The sequence below is a fragment of the Notamacropus eugenii genome, chromosome 2 (genome assembly GCF_028372415.1).
Source record: "Notamacropus eugenii isolate mMacEug1 chromosome 2, mMacEug1.pri_v2, whole genome shotgun sequence".
NCBI classification, from domain to species: Eukaryota; Metazoa; Chordata; class Mammalia; order Diprotodontia; family Macropodidae; genus Notamacropus; species Notamacropus eugenii.
In genome coordinates, this window is record NC_092873.1 from 431398059 (window position 1) to 431409649 (window position 11591).

The window sequence follows — 11591 nt, forward strand, 5'->3', positions numbered from 1 at the left end:
ATAATAATAGCATTGACCTCACAGAGCTGTTGTGAAGACCAAGTCTGTGTGAATCACTTTGCAAACCTTAAAGTCTGGAGTGGAGTGGAGAATAAAAATCACTGATGACCCTCAGATTCTGTGCCTAGGTTTGCCACTAAGTCTGGAGGAATCATTTTTGTTTTGAGGGAGAAGATAATAAATTAAAGACATATTGTCTTAGAAAAAAAAATCCATTCTCCATATTGAGTGTGAGGTGCTAGTGAGCCATCCAGCTGCAGATATACAAAAAGCAGTTGGAGATCTTGGGGGTGGAACTTGGAAGAACTTTCCAGGACAGAGGTCATCTGCAGAAAAGCCATAACAGCTGAAGCCATATAGAGAAGGATAGGCATATCAACTGCACAAAGTTATTATTGGGGATACAGTGCTGGAAGACTGTCCATCCTTAGTAGGCAAAAGGAGGAAGAAGAAAGAAACAGAGTGGTCAGAAGATAATCACGACAGTGCAAGATCTCAGAAGCCTCCTAGAAGAGGAGGGGATTCACCATAGTAATAATAGCTAATATTTGTTATTGTTCAATCATTTCAGTTGTGCCCAATCTCAGTGATGCTATTTGGAGTTTTCTTGGCAAAGACACTGGACCTGTTGGCCATTTTCTTCTCCAGCTCGTTTTACAGATGAGGAAACTGAGGCAAATAAGGTTAAGTGACTTGCCCAGGGTCACACTGCTAGTAAGTGTCTGAGGCTGGATTTGAACTCAGGAAGATGAGTCTTTCAGATTTCAAGCTCAGTGTGCCACCTAGCTGCTCATAACAGATTTGTTGTTCAGTCATAACTGACTCTGTGACCCCATTTAGGGTTTTCTTGGCAAAGATAATGGAGTGATTTGCTGTTTTCTTCTCCAGTTCATTTGAGAGATGAGGAAACTGAGACAAATAGGGTTAAGTGATTTGCTTAGGGTCACACAGTTAATAAGTGTCTGAGGTCATATTTGAACTCAGATCTTTCTGACTCCAGGCCTGGCACTCTATCTCCTGTGCTACTGCTTAAAGATTTTCACAGTGCTTTGTATATATTATCTCATTTGACCCTTAACAACAACTCTGTGAGGTGGGTGCTACTGTTACCCTCATTTCATAGATGAGGAAACTGAGGTTAAGTGACACATCCAGGGTCACATAGTTGGGTAAGTGGGATCCAAACCCTGACTTCAAGTCCAATGCTGCCTCAATTACTGATATGAAATATCTCATTCAAGAGATCAAGGAGGATAAGGTCTAAGAGGAGACCTTTGGATTGACAGGTCTCCAATTCCCTTCATCCCTACTGCCTGTCAGTACATTCATCCTCTTGTCTGACCCTTCTGCTGTAATCTAAACCCTTGGGCTGAGAATATATAAATCAGAGTGAATAGCTCACTCCTTCATGTATGATTCATTGATTATCTGCTATATGCAAAGCACAGTGCTACAAGCTGGATAGGTTAGCCCTCTTAGCATGCCAGAAAATAATGATGTGAAAGAAAGTCCTCCACATATGGATAGCTCATGTGTTCCAAAAAAATCTGTCTGATATTCCAGATGAAGGTTGTACCAGAATGAGGACAAACAGAATGTAGTTACTGAAAATATGACAGCCGCAGCGGGCTAACAAATGAAGCAATCAGGATAATCAGCCAGTGATGATTAATCGTAACACCTACGCATGGGTCAGATTGTGTGTACGTGTGTGGGGGGTGCTATGAATCATGGAACGTCTGATCTCAGAGGAACTGAAATTGCAAGTAGCTCAAAGGGCACCGAAAAGACACACAGTGGGCATCAGCAAGCTGATGTACGTTATCAGTGACGACTTAAGTGCGCAGGGGAGCAAGAATGGCATTGTGGGGGACACAGAGGGCCCAGAAAGGAGGTGGACTGGTCATGGATGGAGAATGAGAGGCAACAGGTAGACAGCCTGACTACTGCAGAGAGGCCTCTGGGATATTAAAAGAGCCAGAATAGGATCTCTCTGTGATTCCATTTTGGGGATTTCTTGGCAGAGATACTATAGTGGGTTTGCTATTTCCTTCTCCAGTTCATTTTACAGATGAGGAAACTGAGGCAAACAGGAATAAATGATTTGCCCAGGGTCACACAGCTAATAAGTGACTGAGGTCAGATTTGAATTCAGCAAGATGAATGTTCCTGATTCCAAGCCCAGTGCTCTATCCACTGTACTATCCAGCTGCCCTGTCTATGTTGGGTGCATCCTAAAGGGAAGGTTTGAGGAAAACATGAATAAGAATTGGATGGATGCAAAGGGGGGAAAAAGCATTTATTAAGCACCTACTATATGCCAGGTACTGTGCTAAGCACTTTACAAATATATCATTTGATCCTAATACCTACCCCGTGAGGCAGGTTATCCCTATCTTGCAGTTGAGGAAGCCAAGGCAGATAGCACTGGAGTGACTTGCCCAAGGTCATGTAGCTAGTACGTTTCTGAGCCTGGATTTAAATTCAGGTCTTCCTGACTTCAGCTTCAGTGCTCTATCCACTGTGCTGCCTGGCTGCCACAAAGAAAGCACAGAGAAGCTTTGATGTATACCACACCAATAAGATCACAGCTCCTAGGTAGCAATACATATACATATAAATGTTTTCATATGTATCTGCATGAACATGAACTCATGAAAAGAACAACTAGCATTTACTGGTGCTTTAAGGTTTGCAAAATGCTTCACACATATTATCTCATACTATTCATGAAATAGTAGTTATTAAGCAGGACAGTTAAGTGGCTTAATGGATATATCACTGGGCCTGGAGTCAGCAAGATCTGAATTCAAATCCAGACTCAGACACTGACTGTGTGACCCTGGGCAAGTCACTTATCCTTGTTTGTTTCAGTTTCTTCATCTGTAAAATGAGCTGGCAAAGAAATGGCAAAACATTCCAGTATCTGCTAAGAAAAACCCCAAGAAAAAACCATATGGACAATATGGTCTATGGGGTCATGAAGAATCAGACACAATTATTATGTGCTAAACATTTTGCTAAGGGTTGAGGATACAACATAAGGAGCTGCCATTGGAATGGGGTGAAATGACATATATAAGGTAGTAGTGGCCAGGGATGTGGGGTTTTTGGCTTGAGAAGTTACCAGGATGGGAAGTAGAGGTGACACACATCCTTCCTAGTAACAATGGCAGGATTGATTTGATTGTGGCTTTAGAACTGGACAGTAGTGGATCTGGGGAGGGCCTTTGGGGAGAGGCAAGTAGATTGGCAAGTAAATGGGTGGAGAGTTGGAGCAGAGTGAAGCTTGGCTTAAGCCAGCTTAGATATAAGAAGCCATATGAGCCCTGCCTCCATCAAGACTTCTGGACATACACGAATGTTTATGTACATATGTATATGTACATGTATATGTATTCACACACACATATATACATGTGTGTATACATATACATGTGTATATGTATATATGTGTGTGTGTATATGTATATATATATATATATATATATATATATATATATATACACATACATACATACATACATACATACATACCTTGGGGATGGGGGAGGTGATGTAATGTGGACAGAGAGTTGGCCTAAGAGTCAAGAAGACCCAAGTTCAATGCTGCCTCTAACCTATAATAGCTGTATGATCCTGAATAGCGTGCTTACTCTTTTTGTGCCATCAGATAGCTCTCTAATATTGGAGGTTACAGAACAGTTTCTATTCTGCCTTGGTAGAGAGACTCTCCTCATTGGAAATTCTCTATGCCAATCAAACAATGAGCATTTATTAAGCACCTTCTATATGCCCCTCACTGTGCTAAGCTGGGGAGAAAAAAAGACGTCCACCCTCTGGGAGTTGATAACCTAGTGAGAAAGACAGCATGCCCAAAAATATAGACAAAACAAGTTATATACAGGATAGATAGGAAATAATTAACAGAGAGAAGACACTAGAATCAAGAAGGGTTGGGGAAGGTTCTTAGTAAAAGATAAGATTTCAGTTGGGACTTAAAGGAAGTCAGGGAGGTCAGGAGGGAGAGCATTTCAGGCATGAGGAACAGCCAGAGAAAGTGCTGGGAGGTGAAAAAAAAGGACAATGTCACTAGATGAAAGAGTAAATGGTGGGGAGCAAGGTATAAGAAGAACCTGAAGGTGGGATGGGGCTAGGTCCTGAAGAGTTTTGAATGTCAAACAGAGCATTTTGTATTTGATTCTGAAGTAATAGGGAGTGACTGGAGTTTATTGAGTGTGAGAGTGTGTGTGAGTGTGACTGTGTGTGTGTGTGTGTGTGTGTGTGTGTGTGTGTGTGTGTGTGTGTGTAGAGAAACAAAGAAAGAAGGGGGTGAGAGGAGAGGGAGGGATAGAGAGACAGGAGGAAAGAGAAAGAGAGGAGATGAAAGAGAGAGGGGGCGTTGTTTTGCACTTCAGAAAAATCACTTTAATAGCTACGGAGGATGGATTAGATTGGGAAGAGATTTGAGGCAGGTAGACTCACCAGCATGCTCTTGTAATAATGACAGCATGGAATGATGAAGGCCTACACTAGAGGGGTGTTGGAGGAGAAAGGGGGCCGTAGTCAAGAAATCTTGCAAAGATTTGCAAAGGCCTTGGCAACGGCTTGGGTACGGGGCGGGGGGGGGGACAGGTGAGAGATGGTGAGGAATCCAGGACAAGTTCTAGGCAGTGAGCCTAAGGACTAGGAGGATGGTGTTACCTTCTACAGTAAAAGGGAAGGTGGGAAGGGAGGAGGTTTTAAAGGGAAAGATGAGGAATTCTGTTTTGTACATATTAAGTTTAAGATGTCTACTGGACATCTAGTTTAAGATGTCTAAAAGGCAGTTGGAGATGCAAGATTAGAAGTTGGCAGAGAGTTTAGGGGCAGGGGATGTAGATATGAGAATCATCAACATAGAGGTAGTAATTAGATCCATGTGGCGAACGTGATCACCAAGTGAAGAAATAGAGATGGACAAGAGAAAAGGGCCCAGGACAGAATTCTGGGGAATGCCTATGTTAGCGGGTGTGATCTGCAGGAGGAGGCAGCCAAGGAGACACAGAAGGAGCAAAGCAAAGGAGTTAGGTTTGAGGAGAACCAGGAGAGAGTGGTGCCCTAAAAACCTAGAGAGAAAAAACATAGCAAGGAAGGGAGTGCCAAAGGCTACAGAGAGGTCAGGGGGAATGAGAACTGTAAAAAGGCCATTGGATGTGGCAGCTAAGAAACCATCAGTAACTTTGGAGAGTTACTAATTCCATGGAAGTTCCATTTCTGTGGGATGATAAGATTGAAAGCCAGATTGTAAAGGGTTAAGAAGAGAGTGAGAGAGGTCTCTATTGTATGTGGCCTTTTGAGGAGTTTAATTACAAAGGGACCAAAAGATATATGAGGATAGTTAGTGGGGATGGAAGTGTCAAGGGAAGGTTTTTTCAGAGTAGGAGAGACGTGTGTATATGTTTGTAGGTGGTAGGGAATGAACCAGTAGAGAAGGAGAGATTGAAAAGAAGTGAAAGAGTGGGGGATAACAGAGGGGGCGATCTGTTGGAGGAGATGATGGAATGGGATTTTTGGAACAAGGAGAGGGTTTAGCCTTGGTAAGGAGTAAGGCCACTACATCATGGAAAACAGGTAAAGGAGGAGAAAGTGGGAGAAGGTACCCAGAGGATAGGGGATGAGGAAGAGGGGAGAAGAGGGAGCTCATGGTCTCATTTTTTTCCCTGTAAAATATAGGGGAAATCATTTATCCTCTTTGCCTCAATTTCCTCAACTGTAAAATGGGAATAATGACCGCACTTACTTGCTTGTTATGAGGATGAATTAATATTTGTAAAGTACTTAGTACTTTACTTAGCACTAAGCACAGTGCCTGGCATAGAGTTGGTACAAGATAAGTGTACCCCAATATAAATGGACTTCCCTGGGGAAGTCAGCCTTTGTCTGCCTCAGTTTTCTCAATTTTTCTCAATTGTAAAACCAAAATAATAATAGGAACTTTCTTACAGAGTTGTTGTGACGATCCAAGGAGGTAATATTTGTAAAGTACTATAGAAATGCTAGCTATTATTATTCCTGATAACTTTGTACAAGGTTCCATTTTCACTTCTGTTTTAATACCTTTACTACCTTTGCCCTTCTATTCTATTACAATCTGCATTAGATGAGAAGCTGTTTGAGGGCAGGGACTGTCTTTTGTTTTTGTTTTTTCTTTGTATCTCCAGCACTTAGCAGTCCTTGGCACACAGAAGTCACTTAATAAATGTTTACTGACTGATAGGACTCCATTTTTTCTCCCCTTCCCCCACTTTCACAAAATCAAGTGCCTCTGGGGAGATACTGCCCTGGAAGTGAAGCCCAACAGTAGCTTAATAATGGGAAGGCATGTTGAAAAAGAAAAAAAAGATGGTTCACATCCGGGAGATCTCACTGCGAATGCCTTCCTACTGAGAGGACGGGTGGCCATCTTGATCGCTGTTTGATGTCAGCCTCAGGGACCTCAGTTATGGGCTTTCTTCTCTTTTCACTGCTTTTCTTGGAGGGAAGATACCTGGAGGGACAGCATGATGTCATAAAGATCACACTAGACTCAAGAGTCAGCGGCAGATCTAGCCTAAGGCAAGTCACTTAATCTTTCACAGTCTCAGTTTCCTCCTATGTAAAATGGGAATAATGATGTGGGCCTTACTGAATTCATTGGGTTGTTGTGAGAAAGGGACTTAGAGAGCATTTAGTTCAGTGCTCGGCACATAGTAGGAGCTTTATACATGTTTACTGATTGACTGGAAGCAGAAAGAAATGTGAGCAGTTATAATGCTGATCACATTTTGGCAGCACTGGAATAAACACCTTGGACTCCTCTCACAGTGGCTGGCAGGTGGCACAGTGGATAGAGGGCAGGACTTCTGGATTCAGGAAGACGAGTTCAAATTCAGCCTCAGAGACTCACTAGCTATGTGACCCTAGGCAAGTCACTGAACCCTGTTTGCCTCAGTTTCCTCATCTGCAAAATGTGCTGGAGAAGGAAATGGCAAGCCATTTTGCCAAGAAAACGCAAAATGGGGTCACGAAGTATCATATATGACTGAAAAATGGCCCAACAACAACAATCCTCCACTGGCAACTCGGGAAACATCAGGTGGTTGCTCAAGGTGAAAAGCAAAGTCCAAGGCTTTCACCAAAAGGTGGTCCAACCATGTTGCTCTCCTACTCAATAAACTCCAGTGACTCCCTATCACCTCTGGGAGCAAATGCAAAATCTTGTTTAACATTCAAAGCCCTTCCTACATACCCTAGCCCCCTTCCCTCCCCTCCCACCTTTCTGTTCTTATGCTTTACTCCCCATCAGTGACACTGGCCTCCCAGTCATTCCACAAACAAGGTACTCCATCTCTTGCTCAGAGAATTTTCTTTAGCTGCCCCCATACCTGGACCACTCCATCTCCTTAGCTGTGCCTGGTCCTTTCTGTGGCTCCCTTCAAATTCGTACCAAAATTTCATCATCTCCAAGAAACCTTCTCCAACCCCTCTTCATTCTATTGCCTCCTCTCTGCTAATGATTTTCTTTTTATATAGTTTGTATCTCTTTGTTTGCTAGCTGTCTCCCTGTTAGATTGTAAGCTTCCTGAGGTCAGGGACTGTTCCGTGCTTCTTTTTGTATTCCCAGGGCTTAGCACAGTGTCTGACACAAAGGAGGCGCTTGAAAAATGATCCTAGATTAACAGGATGGATCCCTAAGTAGATTCTAATTTCTCCTCTTCTGCACACACACAAGTCATCTAGAATTCCCTTACACATACCTCTCCCCCCACCTTAGATGATTGCTAAATGTCTCTTGCTTTTTTGAAGATGGATTTGCCCAGGGCACTGAGCATTGAGCTTTTAACATGCACCCCCCCACACATATACACACACACACACACACACAAACATACATACATATTTGCTACCTTTGTCTCTCTGATTTTTCTTATCTTCTATCCCAGGGGTTGGGTTTTCTCTGCCTTGGCAGGCTGATAACACGTGGAAGCATAAGAAAATGTCTAATTAATAGAGTAATTAGTAGGACAAGTCTTTAATAGCTGATTATAGAAAAATCATTCAGCAGTGTCCCTCCCCATCGCCTGCCTGGCTTACTTGTTTACTGCCATTGTGCCTCAGAAGAGCCATGGATGTGAAGTCAGATCACTTGGGTTTGAAGCCTGACTTTGCCACCAACTGCCTGGGTGACCTTGGGAAAAGCACTGAAACCCTCTGGACCTCGGTTCCTGCACCTGTTAAAAAAAATGAATAGGTTTCTCTAGATGATCTTTAAGGCCTCTTTGAGTTCTAAATAATTCTTTGGGAATGATAGGAATAGTCAGTTATCTTCCATTCAGGGACTGGTTCTCTGATGTACGGGTTCAGTTGTTTTTCAGTTATGTCTGACTCTCTGTTATCCCATTTGGGGTTTTCTTGGCACAGATATTAGAGTGTTTCATTTGACAGAGGAGGAACCTGAGGCACAAAGAGTTAAATGACTTACCCAGGGTAACACAAGTAGGAAGTGTCTGAGGCTGGATTTGAACTCAGGAAGATGAGTCTTCCTGCCTCCAGGCCCTCCACTGTGGCCCCTAAGGTAGATAGTAAACATTTAATAAATGCTTGTAGGTTGATGAGATTACTAGGCAGTTTCTGATGTGTCCTATGAGTGGTAGCGTCTGTAGGAGTTCACCCAGATAATAATAGCTAACATTACATGGTACTGTAAGAATGTTCCAGATATTATCACGAGGATCCCCCAGATCACAGGAATGCAGGAACAGGGCTGTTTGGGATACACTAAACAAAGCTGGAGGTTCAGAGTAGGAGAGAAGGTGCTTCAGACAGTAGAGGCTCTGGCTGCTCAAGCTGACAGTCCCGATGGAGCCTTTAATGGTGGCAGGGATGAAAAGAGACGTAAACAGCACTTTAAGGTTTCCAAAGTGCTTTTCATCCCTTATCTCACCTCTCTTACACTTGACCCTTGCTCTCTGCAATTCTCATCCCATCCTCCCTCCAAGTCCACCCCTCCAGTGACCCTCCCTCCCTCCAGGTGTTTCCCCAGTCAGACCTCAGAGAGTAGTTTCTTTGTCAGCATTCAAACCCCACCTCTGACACATTAAGCCTGGGGGGACCCTTAATTTCTCAGAGCTTCCAGAAAACACTAGAAGAGCAGGTATAGACTAAGGAATTGAAGGACATAGTTTTAGAGCTGGGGGAGGACCTCAGAGGATATCTAGTTCAGCCGCCTGATTTTGTAGATGAAGAAACTGAAGGAGTTAAATAACTTACTCAAGGTCACCTAGGTAATTTGTCCTGAGGTGAGATCTGAATCCAGGCCTTCTGTCTCCAGAACCAGCTCTGCTTCACTGAATTGGGGGGGGATGTTTGCTCATAGGCAGTTTCCTATACAAGTGAAACAGGTCTGATTCTAAAAAACAAATGTCAAGGGCAGTCCTGGGTAGATGCAGAGGAATGGTTTAATGACTCCTGCTCTTCCATGTTTAGGCGGGGTTGGGGCGTGGACAAAGGCCCAGAGAGGCCGGGACTTGTCCGACAGGAATGTGTCCTCTGGACTCTGGATCTTTCCATGTCACCAAACTGCCTCTTCAGCCTAGGCTCAGCTGACCATGGAGTGACCTCAGCAAGTGCCCCTAGGCCTTCCTTCCTCATTGTAAGAAACTGGACCTTAATTTGAGTTCCAGTTCTGCCTGCTCCTTTATTCACTGTGCACAAGCTGCCTCCCCATCCCCCAACAGAACGAAAGCTCCTTGAGGCTAAGGAGGGACTCATTGTGTTCTTGTACCCTCAGACTCTTAACAGTGCCCAGCGCCCAGCAGGCCTCCGGTGACTGCTGACCGGACTGAAGGGTCTCCCTGGGTCCTTCCACGTCCCAACCTATGATCAGGAAGGGCATCGTGTAAGGGACACAGGCCCGAGAAGGGAGAACGTGGCGGAGGGCTTGGGGTGAAGACCACGCGGGGGGCCGGAAAAAAAGCAGAATTGTGCGTGGGAAAGGGGGACGGGAGGGGGAGGGGAAGTTACCTGCTCCTTCGCTGGCACCGCACAACACACCTGCAGCTCCGGGCACAATCCTCTTGTTTCTCCATCTCACTTTGCTCTGGAAAAGCTAGTTTTATTTTTTAAGTCACAATAAAGAAAGAAAATAAGAATAATAAAAAAGGATTTCAACAGGAGCTCGTCACTTGCCCCGAGCGCTCATCGCGTCCATTTCCCAGCGCGGGGCACGGGCGGAGGGCACGGGCGGAGGGCACGGGCGGAGGGCTGGTCGGGGGCTCGGCCGGGGGCACCCCGAGTTCTAGGGCCTTCCCCCGTAATCATTTACCCTTCCCCGGCCGAGCGCTCGTGGGGGCGCGGTGGTTTGCACGTGGGCTGCCCCGTGCCTCTCTGCGTCCCCCCCCAAGACTGGCACCGCGCCGGGCACTCGGGCACAGACGAACGCTCACCGACCGCTCGGCCCAGCCGGGCTGCGCCGCCCACACGCGGCCGCTAGGTGGCGGGGCCCCGCGAGCGCAGCGTGGGAAGCGCCCGGCCTCGGGGCTGAGCTCACACGCTGGCTCGGCGGCCGCGGCGGCGGCCCCAGCTGCAGCCTTCCTGGGGGGCTCCCGGGGCCCCCTGCCCACGCCCCGCCCCGCTCCGGAAGCCGGACCCCGGAGGAAGGTAAGAGTCGGCCCGGGCCGGCCTGGGAGCGCGCACAGACAGCTGGGGGCCTGCAGCCGGGGGGCCGCTGCCCTGGAGTGAGTGCCCCCCGCTGCGGCCCTCCCCCCGGCAGCCCCCGTCTCCGTCCCCCCCTCCGCGCGGCTGGAGCAAGCCCCCGGGGCACCCCCGCCCCCCGCGGCGTGGTCAGTGGGCACGCGCGAGGCATCTCGGGGCAGGTGCAGGCGCAGACTCAGCCCCCTGCGCCGGGAGCTGAGCATCCCCCGCGCGGGACCCCCTGCAGTGGGCGTGGTGCCCCCTTTGCAGCGGACAGGGCCCCGACGGCGGAAGGCCTAAGGAGGACCCCGGGGAGAGCATAGGGTTGGAGGTGGGGAGGGGGCTGCGGCGTGGGGAGGGGCGCGGGAGACACGGACAGGTGGTCGCGGGGGAGCGCGCTCGGACGCCCCGGCCGGCCCAGGCCGCTTCTCCCCGCCCCAGCCGGGCCGCGAGGTGCGGGGGCCGGAGCGGAGCCTGGCAGGAGGCAGGTGCGGCCGCACGTGCGGGGGGCTCCATCTGCAGCGCCCCGCCACCGCGGCAGGGCGTGGCCCCGGGCCCCACCCTGGGCAGGTGCGGCCGGGAGGGGGAGGGGAAGCGGGAGAGGAGGGGGCCAGAACCCCTCCCCCCCCCCCCCCCCCGCGCTGCACAGCAGGGGGCGTGGTCACTGCGGTGAGCCGGGGGTCTCTGGGGCTGTTTGCGGGGAGCTCGCCTGAAGTTCGGCCAAGTTCTGCAGGAGGTAGTGGGGGAGCAGGAGGCGGCCGCGGGGCGGGGGGCTTGGGGAGCCCCGTGCTCCCCGGCGGGGTCGCTGCCCGCGGGTTATCCGGGGGCTTTAAAGGTGAGGGCTGCTGTCTCTCTTTACCCTACTCGTTTGTTTTCAG

The 11591-nt window shown here is 47.8% G+C and overlaps 1 protein-coding gene and 1 long non-coding RNA gene across 2 annotated transcripts in view; one reads left to right on the plus strand and one right to left on the minus strand.

Moving 5' to 3' along the window:
- Nucleotides 1-6230: 6230 nt before the first annotated feature.
- LOC140529359 (uncharacterized) lies at nt 6231-9284 on the minus strand. The gene is made up of 5 exons (XR_011975517.1): nt 8717-9284; nt 8504-8591; nt 8116-8252; nt 7929-7991; nt 6231-6529 (listed from the first exon to the last, which is right to left on the minus strand). It is a non-coding gene; the product is annotated as an uncharacterized lncRNA (long non-coding RNA).
- Nucleotides 9285-9629: 345 nt separating this feature from the next.
- The window catches only part of LOC140523147 (uncharacterized), a 37550-nt gene continuing 35588 nt past the window's right edge, over nt 9630-11591 (plus strand). The window contains exons 1-3 of the mRNA XM_072638173.1: nt 9630-9634; nt 9812-9846; nt 10148-10680. Coding sequence (XP_072494274.1) covers nt 9630-9634; nt 9812-9846; nt 10148-10680 — 573 coding nt within the window. The remainder of the gene's footprint in view (nt 9635-9811; nt 9847-10147; nt 10681-11591) is intronic.